The 18,693-nt window shown below is 51.5% G+C and overlaps 3 protein-coding genes and 1 pseudogene across 3 annotated transcripts; 1 reads left to right on the forward strand and 3 right to left on the reverse strand.

The window, feature by feature from the left end:
* Positions 1 to 1,247: 1,247 nt before the first annotated feature.
* LOC128729243 (protein obstructor-E-like) lies at positions 1,248 to 3,365 on the reverse strand. The gene is made up of 5 exons (XM_053822908.1): positions 3,108 to 3,365; positions 2,839 to 3,033; positions 2,552 to 2,761; positions 2,273 to 2,486; positions 1,248 to 2,179 (listed from the first exon to the last, which is right to left on the reverse strand). Exons 1-5 carry the CDS (start codon positions 3,166 to 3,168, stop codon positions 2,140 to 2,142), a joined length of 720 nt encoding a protein of 239 aa, XP_053678883.1. The 5' UTR covers positions 3,169 to 3,365; the 3' UTR covers positions 1,248 to 2,139.
* Positions 3,366 to 6,444: 3,079 nt separating this feature from the next.
* Positions 6,445 to 9,805, reverse strand: LOC128729264 (protein obstructor-E-like). Its single transcript, XM_053822930.1, has 5 exons — positions 9,595 to 9,805; positions 7,533 to 7,730; positions 7,243 to 7,449; positions 6,956 to 7,169; positions 6,445 to 6,873 (listed from the first exon to the last, which is right to left on the reverse strand). Exons 1-5 carry the CDS (start codon positions 9,638 to 9,640, stop codon positions 6,834 to 6,836), a joined length of 705 nt encoding a protein of 234 aa, XP_053678905.1. The 5' UTR covers positions 9,641 to 9,805; the 3' UTR covers positions 6,445 to 6,833.
* Positions 9,806 to 12,244: 2,439 nt separating this feature from the next.
* Positions 12,245 to 16,056, reverse strand: LOC128729118 (dynein axonemal intermediate chain 3-like). The gene is made up of 3 exons (XM_053822768.1): positions 15,872 to 16,056; positions 13,663 to 15,803; positions 12,245 to 13,401 (listed from the first exon to the last, which is right to left on the reverse strand). Exons 1-3 carry the CDS (start codon positions 16,054 to 16,056, stop codon positions 12,245 to 12,247), a joined length of 3,483 nt encoding a protein of 1,160 aa, XP_053678743.1.
* A 588-nt stretch (positions 16,057 to 16,644) lies between these two features.
* Positions 16,645 to 18,575, forward strand: LOC128728450 (cytoplasmic dynein 1 intermediate chain-like; annotated as a pseudogene).
* The last annotated feature ends 118 nt before the right edge of the window (positions 18,576 to 18,693 follow it).

Consider the following 18,693-nt stretch of genomic DNA (forward strand, 5'->3'; position numbering starts at 1 on the left):
AGACCCGTACTTTTTGTGCTTTGGCGAGATGTGCTCACTCTCGCGCTCAGGTGGAGTCGCTGTTCTCCCTTCCCTCAACAGGCGAGACATAACGCCGACCTGAGGCTGCTGCGCAATACGGCGGATGAGCTTTTGGGGGAGATCGGAGTCTCCGGCAACTCCGGGTTCGGGTGCTCTGACCCCTCCGTTTGACCACCGCTTACTCAACAGTTCCTCAACCCCTATCCTGCCACCCTCTTAAGGCTCCTTCACCCCCCCCCCTCTCCACTAGGGGGCTCGTTTCCTCTAACCGACGGACTACAATCGTCCCAGGGCGATTGGGGGTAATTATGTAAACGGGCCAGTTGTTCGCCAAACTGGTTTGTTTCCTGCCCCGAGTGCACGCGTGTGTTGCTGGCCGATTGTTTGCCACCGCTCCAGATGGTGGCATAATGGCGACACCATCGTTTGGCTAGGCCCGCTCTTCGCCCGATCGCGTGGGTTAAGGCGATAAGGAGTGAACCGCGAATCACGTACGGCTGCAGCAGAACCCCTCCACAGCAAGAGAAGAAAATAAGCCCACAACCCCTTGCGGAGGAGCGCGGCATATGCTGCAACACTTTCTCTCCTTTCGCTGGCCCGTGTTGCGATTTATGCAATCACACACGCCTTCCCCGCCATAGCGTACCATACCTGGGGGTTCACCTTCTGGTGACTTCTGTCGGGTGTATGGAGCCTGGAACCTGTTAATTGGCGTGATAAAGCGCGAGGGACCACAACACGGGTGAGAGAGTGGCAATCTGCGTTCAGCGTAATGCAAATAATTGACGTAAGTCATTTCTACTCATCAATCTGTTGACGGGCACACGCACGAGTGTCAAGAGGGTGCTGAAGAACGTGCGGATCAAACGGGTCGTATCAAAATTTAAATTCATCCCCTAGCTTAGAGTTAGAATGCTTTTTCTAGAACGTGTTTTGAAGCCTTCATTTCGTTAGAATACTCGAATCCATAGCAGGGAACCCCAAAAAGCTCTGCTCTCGGATGCAGTGTACGAGGGAAGAAGTAGATGATGTTGTTTTTTGTTTCGTATTTATTTGTCTCTTAGTCTCATATTTCGGGGTTTTATGTTTTATTCATACGTGTTACTCCTGAACAGAAGGTTAACTTCATTCAGACTATTGATGGGGGTGGTGAATCCGCCTCTCAAATTCGTTGTCCTTTTTGTGTTGTTTTAGCTACTTATAGATTCAACTAAGATAATGCAACTGACAGCTCTTGGCGGGAGATCCTTTACGCCGGGTTAGGCTTGCGAGGAACAGTATGCCCCGAAATTGATACGTCAAATCAAAAGGGCAGTCTCTAAACATTTGCCTACTGGCAGGTCACGTCACACTACAAGCGCACGAAAATGAACTGGTAAGATGTTTCAGGAAAGGCGAGGTATATCGCAAGAGCGCGAAAGTTGGATTGATAGATGAACTGAAGTAGGAAGGCGTTAGGTGAAAGAGCCGTAGAAGAGATAGGATAAGTGAGGTTAACGACGAGCATGGAGATGATTGTAGAGAAAGAAACGATCGATGGCGATCACCCGCATGAGAAAATGGTCGATAGAATACAAGTAAGATAGTTGTGAAACGAAAACCAATGAATGGCGTTAGATGAGAGATAGGGATAGGAGCAGTAAGAGAAGGAAATGAATGTGAAATGAGGGAAATGAGATCGCGAGAAAGACGTAGAAAGCACAAGAAGAGACATACAGCGAAGGTCAATAGACTCCGAAGTCCCCAGCACTCGATCGACTAATGGCGACGGGCGTGCGATTGCGATTGATCGTGAGCGAATGATTGATTGATGGATGACGCATGGCGGACGTGACCTGACAGTCGGCGAGCTGCCACAGTTGCTCGTGCTTTCAATCTGTCACGCAGCGTGCGTGTGGGTGTGTTTCGCCGCACCACAGCACTTTCCGGGACCGCCCACCAGAAGCTACAGCATGTAACGGGGCTTAGGTAACGGTAAGCGAATGGAGCCGCCTACAGCGCAGAGTATGGTGGGGTTTTGACAGGTTAGGGAACAGGGACAAGTATCACAAAGTCAAGCAATGCTGCTCCGGCGGCAGCACACGGCACGCAGAATGCAGGCTCTGGACCGCTGGCTCCTCAGTTCTTGGTACCTTCCTCCTCCTTGTACCAGTCCTTGCTGTATGTCGAGAGTGGGACGAAAAAGCAATCAAACATGGCGGCGTTAGTGGACGTTGGAACCACGTTGGACGAGTGCAACTGTGGTGCTTACCATTCTGGCACGTTCTCGGGGTCGTCACAACGCTGCAGGTCCTCGTTGTAGACCATCTTGGCGTCGCACTGACCGAGACGGGGTTCGATGCCGTTCAGACAGTAGTAGAATCGGGAGCAGTCAGTTGGGTGTGGGTAGTTGGGATGGGTGATGACTTGCCCGTTCTTATCGTAGCGCGTCTCCTTCGGACACTGGAAGCCATCGTTGAGTTTTTCTGTGGAACAAAGGCAGAATTAGACGACTGAATCTGCAAGCATCGTGCTCGTGGATTGGACGTACTGTTGGCGTTACTGCCGCAACCCTCTCGTGCTGCCACATCCGGCCAGACACACGTGCCGGACTTCTCGTCGAAGTGCAGCCCACCAGTGCAGCTCATCTCCAACTCCTCGCCGTTGATGCAGCTATAGAAGACGTTACAGATGGACGCATCCGGGTGGGTAAAGAAGCCGTTCTTACGCGGACAGTAATCGCTGGTGCCCTGTGCGGGCTCTACAAATGGTACAAAGTAAGATCAAACAATCACACGACGGCAAACGGGTCGCATTGAGGCGTGTCGGTGTACTTACGCAGCTCAAATCGGTCACCGCAATCGACATTGAAGGGCTGATCGCATTTGTTGATGAGCTTGATCGTCGGATCGAACACAAGCCCATCAGGACAGAGCTTCTCCGTGGCTTCGCCTTCATCACACACGTAGTACTTGTCGCACTGTACGGCATCCTCAAACTGGCCCCGGTTCTTCGGACACTTGAACTGGGCATCTGAGAAAACATACGTATCGATTGGCATCGGCTCTAGGTGCGATATATTCGACGATCCTTTTAGAGACACTTACCGACAAAGGCTGTGAGCAGTAGTACTGCTGCCGCAATCACCACGCCATTTCTTACCGCCATCTTACCGCTGTACTCACGCACTTACTCGTGAACTCGTAAAGGAAGATGCGAACTCGTAAAGGATGATCCCTTTGGAATGGTCACTCTATCGCTTTTCTCACGCACATACACGCATGCGTGTGTCTAAGGCACACCCACACGCACGCACACACGCTGGAACAAACGAAGTGGGATGGTCGGGAAAAGGAGCGGAGTGGCAGGGTGTGGAGCCTGGGCACTGGCAGGAATGATAGTAGCGGCTGTGGCTGCTACCAAACGTTCCCGTAGTTACCGATAAACTACGCGACGCCGGTGATGCGACTCTCACTTTTGTTAGCAGCCCACCAACCACGACGGAGACCCACAACACGGAGAGGGGAGGGATCCGGTCCGGGTGGGGGCTGAAGAAGGGGAGGGGATCGGGTGGCGTTGGTGGCGAACAAACCGGAGCTGGAGATGGCGTAGGGCGGATAAAGGTAGTAGTAAGGATCCTTCCCTGAATATTCATTTGCTCCCCTCTTTCTTTATGCTTTTTTTCTCTCTTCTCGCTCTCTTTCTTTCCTTCATTCACTCTCTCTCTCTCTCTCTCCGTCTCTCTCTGTCTCTCTGTCTCTCTGTCCAACCCCCCACCCCCCTGCCTCTCCATCTCCACCACCCAAACCCCGGCCGGGATCGGAACGTAAAGGTGTGTTTCATCCGCTGTTGCCAACACCTTCGCCCACCTTTGGCACGTAGGACGTGGCACGAAAGGAGGCAGGTCTCGATGTGGAGCCAGGCCCGTAGACGTCGATCGGTCGTGATCGGTCGTTCAGGGGGTATGGTGAACCACACCCCATGCCCCACATTCCCGTGTGTCTAAGCTTGAGACCAAAATCTAGGTGCGACTCAACCCAATCATGCCGCTAAATGCAGTGTTGAGAAAGAAGCGAATGATGGGGGGAGTTTACTCGACAACGATGTTAGGGAGCGGACGGGACCAGCACAACAGCGACGGTGCTTTTACTCTGTTCCGTGTCTCTAATGGCGATTCGAGTGGCTTCCTACTGAGGTGCTGAGGTGCTGAGGTGCCAATAGCTGACCCGTGGCCACGTCACGGTGCCCGATTGGTTTCGCTTTTTCCTCCTTTCCATTTCACGCCTGTGCGCCTGTGGCAGGAAAAGCAAAGCTCAGTACACCTTCCTGGTACACTGCCACACGAACGTCGAGCTGTCGCCAACGGCCGTTAGCCTTGATGGTGCTCTTCCGCTTAAACGCCCCGTCTTGTGTGACGTACATTGACTACAGACAGCTAAGTGGGGGGAGGTCAACTAATATGACAGCGATTTCGGTGGCGAATGCATTCGTTTCGTTCCGCCGCCGGCTAATCGGCGTGTCGTCGCTTTACCGGAAGCTAAAAGGTCACACGTCACCGAAGCGTGTAACAATCGCTAACAAATCATGCAAAACCTTCCACAAAGCAGCAATATGGCGGCTAATCGTGCCTGCATCCACGGTCTTCAGTTATCGGATCTGTCAGTCTCATCATCCTGCACGGCCTCATTCCAGCTCACCGCAGATTGACACTCTCGCTTTCAGGCGTGCCGATATCAGGTTGCCCATGTCATAATCACCTTCCCAGCCGGTTTGTAGGTCAACTGCTGTCTTCCCGCAAAACCACAGGACGCGCGATCACACGCTGTTATCCAATCTTCCCACCGGAGCCGGTTCTCCACGCGTGGACGCTTTCACTCTCGCTTTCGTGCTCCGGTTTTGGGGCCAATTTTAATGCGCTTTCGATTTCATTTCAGCCTTCGTTTGCAGCCGAGGATGGCCCTCTTCGGAACCGGTTTGGCGTGGGCTTCTTCTTGGCTGATTCGTCGTGATCTGGGCGGATGGGCATTCAAGGGTGGCCTGGTGGGGCCCTAATAAGGCTGCCTTCTTGCACCTAGAATGGTGGATGCTTTCTGCCGAGAAACGGTCTTTCAGGGAGTGCCTGAGGGTGGCAATTTACAAGGAAACTTGCTGTCATCATTGAAGCAAGGCCACGTACATTGTCGAGCCCAATTTGCAACTCCAGCTTGGCCCGTTTTCCACTCGATGTTGCTTTTTTTAATGTGAGATGCAGCTTGTTGTAACAAGGGAAACAACAAAAACCGTCCCTGAGCTTATGAGCCCACCCGTAGGCTGTTGGAAATTGGTCTTGCTTGTCGCCCTTCGTACGTGGTCTTCAGTGATAAGCTGTCCTAGTTTCGAAGCAATGTCCAAAAGGAACTGGATAGCAGGTTTGGACAAGCGAAAGGCGTGAGATCTCGTTAAACGAAGCCGTTTAAAGTAGAATACTCTGATACACCTTGATGAAACTTTAATACTATAATCTGTACCGATTGCCTCTAGCGTCTGGTAGAGTTCTGTAGAATCAACGATGCTGTTGAAAGTACTCTTACACTCCTAGATATAGCAGTACACTCTATTAGCTGGCTCTAGCGTCTGATAGAGTTCTATAGAATCATTTAGGGCTTTACAACAATTATTCCAGACCAGTTATTTCATCATCTTGCCTCTGCAGAGATCTAGAATGAAAATGTAGTTCTCCCGCTTGCAGACATTCGAATCATCCCCTAATAAACCACCGCAGTGGAGCTTCGTTGCGTTAACGTATGGTAATGAAATTCACAAACTAACAGATCCGCTAGCGGGAAACTGGTTTGTTGCCCCGGTTTTGAGATTAGATTTATTTCACATAGCCATCGGAGCAGGAATTTTGGTTAGTTTTCGGGTAGTCCGGCACAATCACGTATCGGGAGCTTGAATGGACCAGCTTGAAGAGGTCGCTCCCGACTACTCTCCCTCCCCGGATCAGACTGCTCCCGAACCGGTTTTCCACTAGCCGGTTGAGCGATTTCCACGTAAATGTGATCCAGTTTCGCCATCTCACCGCGCCATATCATCAGCCAAGCTGCCGTGCACAATCTCAAGGATGTTTGCACCGCGGCCGGTTTCCTCCTTTCAAATTCTGCCGCTGCACACGCGCGAAATGTCACGCGAAAGCGAAGGGAACTCGACACCCAACAACGAACCACCGAAAGGGCACCCAACGACACGAGGTTCGAGACCCCGTTTTATTCGCCTCATTTACCCACACATCCTCCTTTCACCACCACCGATCGGTGATAATTAGTGTAGTGTTTCACATGAGCCCAGCAGCCCCACCCATATACCTACTGGAACGCGAACTGTCTGGTCTACTTGGGGACCACCTTCACACTTCTTGGCTTCATTCTGAATGCCGCTGTTCAACGTTGTTTTTTTTGTCTCACATATTTTTTTTATTACTCAATAATAATTGAGGGAGTAGTACAGTAGTACGGTAGGGGTTTAACATATTTTTTAAAACAAAAGTACAAAAGTAATGAGTCTTATCATTGGCGTGACGCCGCCTCCGACGATGATGGACACCATCCGTCGTTCAATTTGTTCGTGCGTGTTTTTCTCTCTTTTTTGTGATGTTTTCTCAACATATTTGTTTCGTGAAACGCCCTTCTGGAGCACACGCCATCGGAATCGAAAGGCGTAGGCGGGGAAGTTCTTCAGTCTGCTAGAATTTCTTGCTTGCTGGAGCGTTTGCTCCGCACGGCGAGGCAGGAAGGCGTTGGTGGGAGACGAGATGATGGAGGGGATGGACCAGCAGAGCAGACCCCGTAGAACGCTTAGTTCTTCTTTTCGTCGCTCTCCTTGTACCAGTCCTCGCTAAAGGGCGGGAAAAGAGCGTTAATAGATACTCGAAAAAGCCTCTCCACATCAGCGATTCTGACGTGACAGCTCCACTTACCATCCGGGGACGTTTTCTGGTGCATCACACCGCTCCGTCTCCTCATTGTACACCTCACCGACCTGGCAACCGAGGTCACGAGGCTCTACACCGTTCAGGCAGACGTAAAACCGCTGACAATCGGTCGGATGGGCGTATTTCGGGTGTGCAACGACCTGACCAGCTTCGTCCGTTTTCTGTTCCTTGGGGCAGGTGAATCCATCCTTCAGTTTCTCTGCGGAGAAGAATCGAAAAGCAGAGCACATTAGAACCAGATGTAGAGCACATGAAGCGATTGTTTGCATTACTGTTAGCTCCCGGATTGCAGCCCTGACGTCCAGCATCATTCGGCCAAACACACGTTCCCGTGTACTCGTCGAAGTGCAGTCCAGCGGTGCAGGTGATTTCAGTTGCCTCGCCTTCAATACAGTTGTAGAACACGTTGCAGACGGCCGGATCCGGATGGGCGAAGAAACCGTTGCGACGTGGGCAAAGGTTGTTACCTCGTGGTGGTTCTGTTTGACAAACGAAGAGTCAACGAGTGAGCAAAGTTCGATTGGCAAACAAGATGGATGCATGCTCCAGAGCATATACTTACGCAACTCTACTCGATCGCCACAATCAACGTTGAAGGGCTGATCGCACTTGTTGATCTTGCGAATAGTCGGGTCGAAGACGAGCCCATCTGGGCAGAGCCGTTCTGTGGCACGTCCATCAATGCATTCGTAGAACTTGTCACACTGCAGCGGATCCTCGTACTGGCCGTCTTTCACCGGGCACTTGAAGCTTTGCGCATCTGCAGGAAGAGAAAGCACGCAGCCAATTACCGTAACGAACCGATTCTAGCTCCATCTCCGAAGAGGCATTGCCCCGAAATTGGCCTTCCGTTGTACATTTGCTTTCCCTTCAAGTGGCACACAAAATTGCGCGCTGTCAGTTCATGCGCCATTTTAATTATACCCATCGCGCGAGATGAGTGAAAGCGAGCGAATGCGTCAGTAGCCAACAATGGCATCAAAACGCGAGCTCGAAGCGAACAAATTAACAGCGGCGCGTTTGTCAATTGCACTTGGGGCAATTCTTTTTTTTTTTCTTTCTTTCTTTTTCATGCTGCCTACTAGCGTAACGGGGCAACGAACCCAAGATGGCATCCGCCAGTTTACCGTTCCAGTCGAACGGTTGCCGAAAGAGACGCTCAATTTCGCAAGACACCAGAGTGGAGTCGCCATTACAGCACTGCTGCACCGTTGGTGCATCGAGCTCACTGTTCGATTGGGTGGGATATTGTGGTCGAGTAACTGCGTAAACACGCCATCAAGAACCCCTGGCCCATTGTTGGTTGGTGTCGGTTTCGATTGATTTGTTAGGAGTAGGAGGAAAAGTACTTCTGCCGCGCTCGATTGCCTCACCTGTTGGAGGTCAAACCGTTGTTGGTTTTGCCCAAGACGATCTCAGGGTCACATGACACCGTCCTATTCGAGCGGTTTCGATTCTTCTCGTGTCCAAGATCTGGGACACCTGTTCTGAACAATTGAACGATAAATGACGACATCGGAGGACGCCCGGTGCGGTGATGGATGAGCTAGTATTCGTGGCTAGCCGATGAAAAATCGTTACCCATCACTGAGGACATCCTTCTATCGTTTGTTTCCACTGAGCCGATTATGCCAGCTCCGAGAACAGCCATGGCTTGCCACGATAGGTTACAAACTCGAGTGAAAGCTCCGAAAGCTCGACCTTTACATTGGAGTAGTAAATTCGCTAATTTGCTCAACCGTTCGTTCGAACTGCCCATACGTACGCAGCCAGTGATCCTCGAATGGCTGCGGTCAGACCCGCAGACCGGCTTTTCTCCCGCACCCACTAAACTGGTCGTAAACCGGATCTGACCGAAGCGTAGGTAAAAAAAATCGCCGAGTAAATATAATAGCGTTATGTAACGTTACTGCACGTTGCATATTTTCTCGGACAGTTTTCGTCCGCAGTCATTTTTTCCTGAACCCGGCGTGTGTCCCTTGGGCGGCTTTGTAATCCTTGCCCATGTTTCCACCCCTGCTACCACTGTGCCGGCATTTATCGTTTTCCATTTATTTTTCCCCCCTCTCCCCCCCTACCAGTGCCTCTACCTTCCCCCTCACCCTCACCGGTATCTTCGCTGCTACGTACGTTATGAAAGTAAAAGCTCCGTTCCGGTTCGCGCGGTGTCACAAGCGTATTGATCTACTAACGACTAGGCAGCAAATCGCTTCCCGTTTGGCGTAAGATGACATAAGCTTTCCAAAAAAAAATCGCACTACAACCCACCCCACTCAGAGCAGCAGTTGATCGCGATTTATCGAACAACTGCATTGCATAAGCACGTGCCAACAATATTCAGTGTGCCCTAAAACACGTTGACCGTTTACGAGTGGAATGAGATGATATATTGCACGTAAAAGTAGCCTGCTATCAAACCCACGATCATGCTCGATCGATTGTAAGTCGAGCCATGAAAACTAGAGCCAGAGAAGCTCGATCGTGAAAGCTCGTAACATTACAACTACCGGAATGCGAAGGACATCGCCGCATTTCTACCAACTTCTGCACGACACGTGCATCACTATTGACGTACTTTAATCGATCAAAACTACAGCAATATAACCCAAATGGCAACTACTCACAGATGCAGGCGACTGTCGCCGCAAAGACGACCAAGATGTAACGCATGATGACTTCAAACTCAGCGGTTGAACGGCGGGTTGATCGATGCAGAAGCAGATACGTTGCAGAACGCGTCACAGTCCTTCCTGGTGACCTCTGGCAGATCCTCAAGCTTTACACAGACTTCCTCCTGCGAAATGGCGTGTAACGGCCACGAGAGTAATACACACGGGGAAGCAAAACTCGCTTCTTAGGTCAGACACTTCCGAGCACTTCAGCAGATTTGAATGGACTATCCAGCGCAGGTGATAATACTCTTATTTTTGATGAATCCCTCCACACCAATCGGACCGGTTGGCGGGTGGTGGACGGTGTCAGGTGGCAGGATATGGCCGCATCGGCTCACTCCAGCGTCAGTTGCACTGTTGCTGTTTCGTTCACACGCTCCAACACTCCTTGGTCGATGTTGCGGTTGAGTCTCCGTCTCACAAGGCGGTTTCGTTTCTGACTCTCGCATTCAAGCCCACTCTCCTTCTCTGCTGGCTTTTCTCTTTCTCTGTCATATGCGCCTCCACCACAGTGGACCTCCAAGCCCCTCCCCCTTCCCCTTCCCCTTCCCCCTTCTATTCGCTTGCGCCCGCTGTCATCCACGCTACTGCCGCGTCATATTCTGCTCGCGTACCCACCCGGGTCAGGTGCGTCAGGTGAGAGGGGTGGGGGGAGGGGGTAAGGTGCCGTCACTAATGGCGGCTCGATCTCACCCTCATGCGGACTCCTCGAATCTCGGCTGGCGGATCTGGCACACACACACACAATGCGGATGAGTGCAGCCGACACGTCGACGTCGCCGGTGATCGTCTGGCAATGTACAACACCATTGCGTGCAGGGCCAGTGCGTAATCGCTCACCCTCACCTGCCCTTCAGGTGTGGGGCCAGACCCTGCCCCTCGTGCCACACGTGAGGAAAAATGGAGCATTTAAAATCCCACCCGACCGGTGCGAGAAAGGTCCCTATGTGGCAGAATGGTGTGTTTGCGATCTGGTTCAGACACTTCAATCTGATCTCAGGCGAGAAAGTCTGCCCAAACCACACACACACACACGCACACACCTGCCATCAACGTGGCCATGAGGTTACAGAGTGCGCACCCGATCAATCTCCTTCATGGTCTGCAACCTTGCTCTAGTCGAATTAACGCTCCATCCCAACAACTCACGGAGGAACCAGACCTCCGTTCTGCCAGTGACGGTGTCTTGCTGCGGCATTCTGATCCGATTGATAAGATGAAAAGCCACGCTCGGACAACGTGACCACCCGGCCAACCAGCTTTAAGGGGCCCTAAGGGCAACGGAATCCCAAACCGAACACGAAATTGCCAAGCCCCGTTAGCGTGGTCCATTTCGTGCAGCGCTTTGTGAAATAAGGAAATCCATTTTTAGAATGCCACCCATTTACCGCTCGCCGTTCAACATTCCAGCGGCAGTTGCTAGCCTCTCGGCTTCTTAGGATCGCAACAATGCCATCGAAGTCTATGCTGCGTGGCATCACAACGCACCGACTCGAATGCTGCCCGTGGAGCCCATCGATTGAGCTGCACATTTTGCAAGATGGCCGATGAAGTTATTAAACGCTACCACGTGGCAGGCAGCCATACTTACGAAAAATACCGCGCAAACACCTCGCGCGCGTAACCGTGTACAACCGTGGTGCGTTTGCACAAACACGCCCGCAATGGAGCAACGCACCCGAGTGGCATTTCTCCATCGGTTGATGGATCTCTTCAACGCCTGCTCGGGTGAAAACACTGAAATCTAAACCAACAACATGGCGTTGCGCAGATACCTGTCATTGTGCTGTAAGTGCACAATTTGTCAAACCACGCGGTGATGCTAAACAAAGCCACGGGCCTCTTAAACTAATGAGCAAACAAACGACCAACCTGGGGAGATTGTTCAGCTAATGGCACATTTGACTGGGGGTCGCACTGGGGTGCGTCAAACAACGCCTCGCAGGTCCTCTTCGTTGTTTGGGGTGTTTGCGTTTTTTGGCAAAGCGTCACTTCGTTTCAAGGACGTCCGACACGTCTCGCGGATTCGAACGGAGTATGTAGATGAAGTGAATGGTCATGAGGAATGCTTTCATTATTAGCTTCATCGATTATTATGTGAACGTGGAGGTACATCGCGGGGCGTGGTTGAAGCAATGTTGCATCTTGGCGATAACGTGCATCTGTTTGCTATCCATCATCGACGTGAACATGTCATGAGCGTTAATAGTTTGAAAGGTAGATTACGCCAACGCTTAATGGAAGCCGACAAACAATTGCGAATTTTTGGATGGCTACGAAAACACCACAAATAAAAAACTCTCGAGTTTAGTTCATAATATGAATTCGCTACTATGTACTCAACAGAATGATTCTCTAAGCCCCTGATGCAGCTGTTCCCTGAGTCAGACACCCGTTTGGAGCTGGGGCTGCGCGTGTCGTCGATCCGTCGACCTCAATTCCAAATTTCAGTGGAAACGATCGCGTTCCTTGCTGGGTCAGACGAAATATACCGCTAGACATCGATCGTTCAGCCGTCACGTCACGTCACTCAACTTGGGCACTAACGGGACCTCTGTCAGGAGCGGCTTCTACACATCGGGAATGGTTGCCACTCGCGTGTCTACCCAGGCAGATCGGGGCTAGGTTTCGGCACGTCGTCAATGAATGTCACCGAGCGGGCTCGCTGCAATCCGACCTTATGTCCACGTCGTTCACCCTCCGGTCCGGCTTCTGGGTTACCATTGCCAGTGGTCATCTCCGAAAGAGGTCGCCCCACAAGCTCGTCAACATCGCAATCGCCTATGGCCGATCCACGGGCCGTCTGCTTCGCCAAGTACGCCTGCAAGTGCTCCAGATTTCCGTGATCATCCGAGAGTACGAGATCTCGCCGAGCTCGACCCTTCGCCACGATCCCTACGACGCTGTCCAGCTCTGTGGGTAACCGGAAATTGCGCAGGACCTCCTTTGCCTCCCAGCTGACACGTGGATAATCGCTCAACTCCTCCCGGAAGCGTGCCTTTACCGTCTCGCGTAACGCTTCCACACGTCCAGAAGCCCCAGAACGTGGATCTCGAACCCCGATTGTAGGCTGAAGGATCACCTGAGCTCGCTGGTAGTCCTCTGGAGCGGCTGCCAAACTTTCACCAATCGTCGCCCGCTTCCGGATGTCATACCGGCGGCGTTCCCGTTCCGGATGCATCTGCTTGGCGAGTAGCTCTGGGCTGAGGTGGCGTCGAGCCATCATGGTGCGGATGAGCGCCCGGTAGTAGCGGGACCTCCAACGACCCTCGAGTCGTCGGCTAAGATCGACTCGCTTCTCTGCGTCACGCAACGCCTTCTTTTTAGCCTCCTCGATCGCCTGCCGACGCAAGAAGTCGTCGTGTTCCTGCTTCTCCACCTCGAGACGTTCCGCCAGCTCACGAGCCTCCCTCTCTGCCCGAAGTTTCGCTTCGATCTGGTCCCGGTTCTGCTCGTAGTACCGCTGGACCCAGGCCTGCTGATCGTGCTTGCGAACCAACTCCGCCCGGATCAGCTGCCTGAAACGCTTACGCTCACCCGGCCGTGGTTCCGCAAATGCTACCGGGATACTAAGGAGTCGCACAGCGCAGTTTCCGTCTGCAACCGCCAGGTGGCGCTGGGCAGTTGGAGTGGAGTTGCTAGTAGCTGGACGTCGGTGTTGTTGCGGTAGTGATTGTTGGTGTTGGTGCTGTTGCTGAGTGATGATAGATAGAACGCTTGCACCGAGGTTCAACGTCACACAGGCGTTTGACGTGTGTACTAGAAGAGAGTTAGATATGAAACAGCCGATTGATCAATGCTTTCATGAAACTCGGTTCACTTGGAGAAGATAGAGGCATCAGCACCTCAAAAACTGTGATAAGCGCAAGAAAGTAATCTTAAATCGTGCGTGAAATCAAAAATGAAGCCCACAGCTCTACGACCTGTGCAAGAAGCGACCCTAACCGACAGATTAGTGCAAGCAGTAAATTGTGCATCCAAAGACGCCCATGCGTGGGTGTCACCGAAACCAAAGCGTACTTTGAAGATCCCATATTTCGAGGTCGCCACTCGCCAACCCGACGAAGAACACCGCCGGCCGATCAAGACTCCATACACACGCAGTAACGGGGGCAGGCTTAGGCCGCCAGAAGATCGGAGACTGACGACAATCAGCCGCCCAAAGCGCCAACACGGTTCCACCCGCCGTCAGCAGAACATCCGGCACGAAGGTGTTGCGTGCAATCGCCACCAGAGGGCCGTCATGTACCGCCGCAAAAGTGTCCTGGTCGCGCACCGGCTCCTCGTTTACGGTCGCACCCTGATCGAACTCGTACCCGTCCCATCTGCCCCAGAAAAGACCTCCGAGTAGGGTGCCGGCAATGAACGCCATACGACAGGTTGGTGGCTGGGCTGGAACTGGACCAGAAGTCTGAAACCGCACCGGGACTGGTTCGTCGAAGGCCAACGCCACGAGTGGTGTATCACACCGCACACGGAACGTCGGATGAAGGACGTTGTTCAGCCGGGCGAGTCCACTCCCACTGCCGGATCCAGTCTTTTCCGGCTCACCAGAGCTGCCCTTGTCCACGTCCTTGTCCGATGTCGGCGCTGCTAGAGACACCACTTGTAAGTCCAGGTTCCAGAAACACACAGTACCATCCAGAGCGGCTGTTAGCAGGAACCTGCCAGGTCGATCGTCGGCGCTATTCACACGAAGTTGTCCCGTCGGGGCACAATGATGATTCTGGGGCAGCCAACGGATGACGGTGATCGGTTTGCGTGCTGACCGCTCGAGGGCGCTGATGACGACCGGGCGCACGTGCCACGGTGTCTCAGGCGGGCCTCCTTGAGCTGTAGGAGCTGAGTTTCCACGGGCCAAGCGACCCGTTGGAGTTGCGTTACCGAGCAAAGCCCGAATTTCCGTCCGATATGGCTCAGGATGTGAATGGGCGGCACCTGTAGCTGGACGAGGACCTGCGTGTTCGAGCTGTGCGTCCGTCAACTCCCAGATTACGAGCTGTCCACTGGACAATCCACCGACCAGTAGTTGGCCGTTATACGGGCAGAACGACAGAGCCGTCACCTCACGTGGCGAGTCGAACCACAACCGTGGTACGAGCGATTCCTCAAAGTTCCACGCCAAAACGGGACTTTTCTCAAATACCAAGCGAGACACCGCGTCTGATGCCGTCCTGGCCGTAGGTCCAGTCTCCGGAACTGCGGTCATGACGCTCGGAATACGATGTACATAAGCGGCCACGAACGTGCCCACCAATTGTGGATGCCACTCCACGGCAGACACGTGTCGGTTGGCGCAGGTCGCACTTTCTACAAAGCACATCGTCTCATCCACGACCGGTGCCTCGTACTTGGAGGTTGATTTGGGTCGCGCGATGCTCGGATAATCGTTCCTGTACATGTCGATCTGGTTGAACTCGAGTGTCTGCAGTAGTTGCTCCACGTGGCTGCTCGGGCAGACTGGGTTTGGTGCCGACCCAGAGGATGACGAGGCCACAGGACCTTCGGAGGTACGTGATTCACCACCGATTTCGTACAGATACTGCGACCAAGCGTTGGTAGGGAACGTCGGGTCAGTCTGCTGGCTTTTGTGAACCTTCTGTGGACGTAGCTGAACACCGAAATCGATCGACTTGCGCACAATGTTGCGGAACACCGTTCTCGGAACGAGCTCCACGTAACCGTCGCGTGCATCCTCCACCAGTCGTAACCGGAAGCGACACGATCCACCCCGTTGAGCTGGAAATATGCTCTGCGATTCGACGTTAACCACGTTGGCACGTTGTCGCGGGATGAAGCTCTCTACTTCCGGTTCACTGCCGCGGGATTGCCACCGACGGGGTTTCTTGCGCATTGCGGCACCTGCCGACAATCGCTCGACCAACTCAAGTCGACGAATCAGCTCTCGAGCCTCACGCGTTTCACGGTTGTCGGTGAAGACGGTGAACAGGTCTTCCTCCTCGGTGCTCTGGTCGGGCAGGTAGCCCACGAGCACCAGCCTTCCGGACTCCATGTCCTTCAATTTGTCCTTCAGCTGGCGCTGTCCCTTGGATTTTCCCGGCAGGTGATCTTCGAGCAGCTCCTTCTTGATCTCTTTCCACGGGTGCTCCACACTGATAGCGGTACCGATCTCCATCCCTAATTCTGCCTGCAAGTCGGGGCTAGCAAGAGGGATGATTGGTGAGGATGGATTCGTCCAGATCTAGGATCAGCATGCTGCCTCGCCTACCTAATCACCAGTCGTGAGCACTTAGGGAAGTTGAGCAGCTTCTGTCGTGCATCGTTCTCCTCAAATCCAAAAATCATCGACACTTCCTCATCATCCAGTTCAAAGTTGTGCTTCGCACCTGCTGTCCCATCTCCCAACCGATCAGATTTCGCTTCATTTGAAGTGGACGATTTCAGCTGGGCCATGTGTGCTAATTGCGGGGGGTTATTATCATGGAACACGTTTTTTGGCTATATTTTCCTTCTGCAACAATTACCTTTGATTCTTTTATTTTATGCGATCCAGTTACCGATTCTTACCCGTCGGTTGATATTGAAATTGTGTAAACATGTTGCTATGGTATTTTTCACCCGAGCAACTGAAATATTTCATTGCAACCGATGAACCGGTTCAACCGCTTCGAATGAACCGGTTCATTTATGTGCATATATGACTGCGTTGAAAGGTCAGTAAATAAAACAGCATCACGGACCGCTCAAAAGTGCGGTTGATGAAATGTCAAAGTGTGAGAAAAATAATTGAAGCTCGCAATTTATTACAATAAAGCCCTTTGTATCACAAACATTCATTTGTTTACCAACAAAACAAAATAAGCGAGAAGTGTAAAATTGTAAACTCTCATAAAAAACAACTGCAAAACTGCTGAAGAATTATGTGTTTGTTGTACTGTCACGAGCGCCTGGACGATGAAGAAGTGAGATCTACTCTATAAACTTCTTTGCTTTTAGCTATCGATTTATGCTAGGAAATTTTCCATTTGCAAATTCCCGTGAAGTGTCGGCGCAGTGCGGACGTGTGTAGTGCGGAGAAAGTGAAAATTTCACTCACAGCTCTGGTATTAAAGCGTATTTTACTTTTTAAGACAGGCAATAATATTAATCCCTGTAGCAACTAACAATCAACAAGATCTCCAAACCCCCACAAAGAATAGCTTAGCCAACTTAGAGCAATCGTGGTTCAAAGCACGGCCCATCCCCGGATCGATTTGTGTTTGTGGCCCATACTCAATCAACATATGCTGCGCCTGCCTACTATCATCTAAAAAGAATGTTATTAACAACGTTGCGCGGCGATTGAGTATTACGGGATAGCATTATTGGATCGAACAAATTGATTGTTTTGCTCGCAAAGCCAAAAGAAGATACGATTGAGGTGGCAATTTTCGAGCCCCTTCTCCGTTGCTTACGTTTGACAGTACCGTTGGGAAGGAAAAATAACTGTAATACCTGGGGCTTCTAGTCTAACCCACCAATCACTCTAAATTAAGCTGCAATTTAAGATTATCCTCTTGCGGTGGAACAAAAAAGTGAGTTCAAACCCGCCAGCTCTAACGCAACCAATGTTACACGTTTTTCGTTGTTTTTTTCGCACGCTTCTGCAGTATTTAATCTCTTTGCTAATAGGATAGTTTGCAATTAATATGACAAAATGACGTCATTTAGCTGAAACTCCTCGCTACGTCATACGGTTGTTTTTTAACTCTCGCTCTTCTTCCCTCTCGTTGGCTTTGCTGAGAAATGGAATACTTCTTTGAACGTTAAAACAAAATTGTGTCTCATTCTATTGGTGTCGATGCAGCTGTGAAAGCTGGAGAAATTAGAGCAATTCGCGAAGCTTTCAAAGATGGATCGAAAAGCGGAGCTGGAGCGGAAGAAGGCCAAACTGCAGGCCCTCCGCGAGGAGAAGGATCGCCGGCGGAAGGAGAAGGAGCAAAAGGACATGGAGGAGGCGGCTGGAAAATTGGGCCACTCGGAAACGAACACACGCAAGTAAGCAATCGATATCTGACCCAAACCATGCTCGATGTGATCATTTATGCCCCATCATTCGTCATTTTTCGCTATTTACAGAGATTTGGATGAGATGCTGTCATCACTCGGCGTGGCTCCCGTCTCCGAGGTGCTGTCGTCACTGTCGTCGGTTAATTCAGCAACCTCTGATCAGTCTACCACACATACGCCAGAAGCGAGCCTGCAACCCAGCATCAATGGACAAAAGTAAGGGTCTAACCCTGGGCATGATGGGAGGAAGGTCAAGGTCAGGCAGCTGCACTTCTTTAGTTTTCCTTCTCTCCTCAGCTACCGCAAGAAACCGGTCAACTTGTGCCTGGTCTCCGTGCAGGCCACCAACATTCCCCCGAAGGAAACAGTCGTCTACTCAAAGCAGACCCAAACCAACAGCTCGGGTGGTCACGAACGCGACGGTAAGTGTATTAGAATCCGTTTTTGTTCGGTTAGAAGCAACGTCACTCTAGCACCTTCCATTCTTCACGCCCTTCGTCATGAAAAGGTTCTCATGCGCAACCTGTTTGCCGCTATTCAAAACATAGGATAGAGAGTTTGGTCTCGATACTCAATTCACTTCTTCCGTTCATTAGCAGCAGGGAAGCTCGAAATTGAAGCGAATCGAAAAATGCATTTTTTTTATCGGTCAGCTTTTGCATCTCAGATCCCGCCCCTCTTGTCAGTCGTAGCAAGAAGTTGGCCGGCTGTGGCAGACGGCAAATGCTCACCAGAACGCTAGAACGTGACCGATGAAAATAAGATACCGATTCTGCTCGAAAGGCGCTAGCTAAACTCTTTCAATCTTACCCACCTGCATTTTTCCAGAGGAACATTTATTGAAATAAAATAACAAATACAGTTTTTTCTTGCCATTCCTCACCTCTATCAGGATATATGGAGGATTGGTGGAGACCGCGTAAAGGTAAAGCATGATATCGATGTGTACCAAGAGCATCTATCGTATCGAAAATCAAAAATAATCTAGATTGGTGCCGAGCTCAGTACTCTTACTCCCCGCCCCTCAACCCAACTCCAAAA

This window comes from Anopheles nili, chromosome X (genome assembly GCF_943737925.1).
Source record: "Anopheles nili chromosome X, idAnoNiliSN_F5_01, whole genome shotgun sequence".
Classification (NCBI taxonomy): Eukaryota; Metazoa; Arthropoda; class Insecta; order Diptera; family Culicidae; genus Anopheles; species Anopheles nili.

What these genes read in the sequence shown, in the direction of transcription:
- LOC128729243 (XM_053822908.1), bottom strand. Translation starts at nt 3,168, where the DNA reads ATGGCGGTAAGAAATGGCGTGGTGATTGCGGCAGCAGTACTACTGCTC. An exon ending in CGGTGACCGATTTGAGCTGC is followed by an intron (nt 2,762 to 2,838) that starts GTAAGTACACCG and finishes TACCATTTGTAG; the next exon opens with AGCCCGCACAGGGCACCAGC. An exon ending in CCCGAGAACGTGCCAGAATG is followed by an intron (nt 2,180 to 2,272) that starts GTAAGCACCACA and finishes CTCGACATACAG; the next exon opens with CAAGGACTGGTACAAGGAGG.
- LOC128729264 (XM_053822930.1), bottom strand. Translation starts at nt 9,640, where the DNA reads ATGCGTTACATCTTGGTCGTCTTTGCGGCGACAGTCGCCTGCATCT. An exon ending in TGGCGATCGAGTAGAGTTGC is followed by an intron (nt 7,450 to 7,532) that starts GTAAGTATATGC and finishes TTTGTCAAACAG; the next exon opens with AACCACCACGAGGTAACAAC. An exon ending in CCAGAAAACGTCCCCGGATG is followed by an intron (nt 6,874 to 6,955) that starts GTAAGTGGAGCT and finishes CCCGCCCTTTAG; the next exon opens with CGAGGACTGGTACAAGGAGA.
- LOC128729118 (XM_053822768.1), bottom strand. Translation starts at nt 16,056, where the DNA reads ATGGCCCAGCTGAAATCGTCCACTTCAAATGAAGCGAAATCTGATCGG. An exon ending in TGCTCACGACTGGTGATTAG is followed by an intron (nt 15,804 to 15,871) that starts GTAGGCGAGGCA and finishes CCCTCTTGCTAG; the next exon opens with CCCCGACTTGCAGGCAGAAT. An exon ending in CGAAATATGGGATCTTCAAA is followed by an intron (nt 13,402 to 13,662) that starts GTACGCTTTGGT and finishes ACTCTCTTCTAG; the next exon opens with TACACACGTCAAACGCCTGT.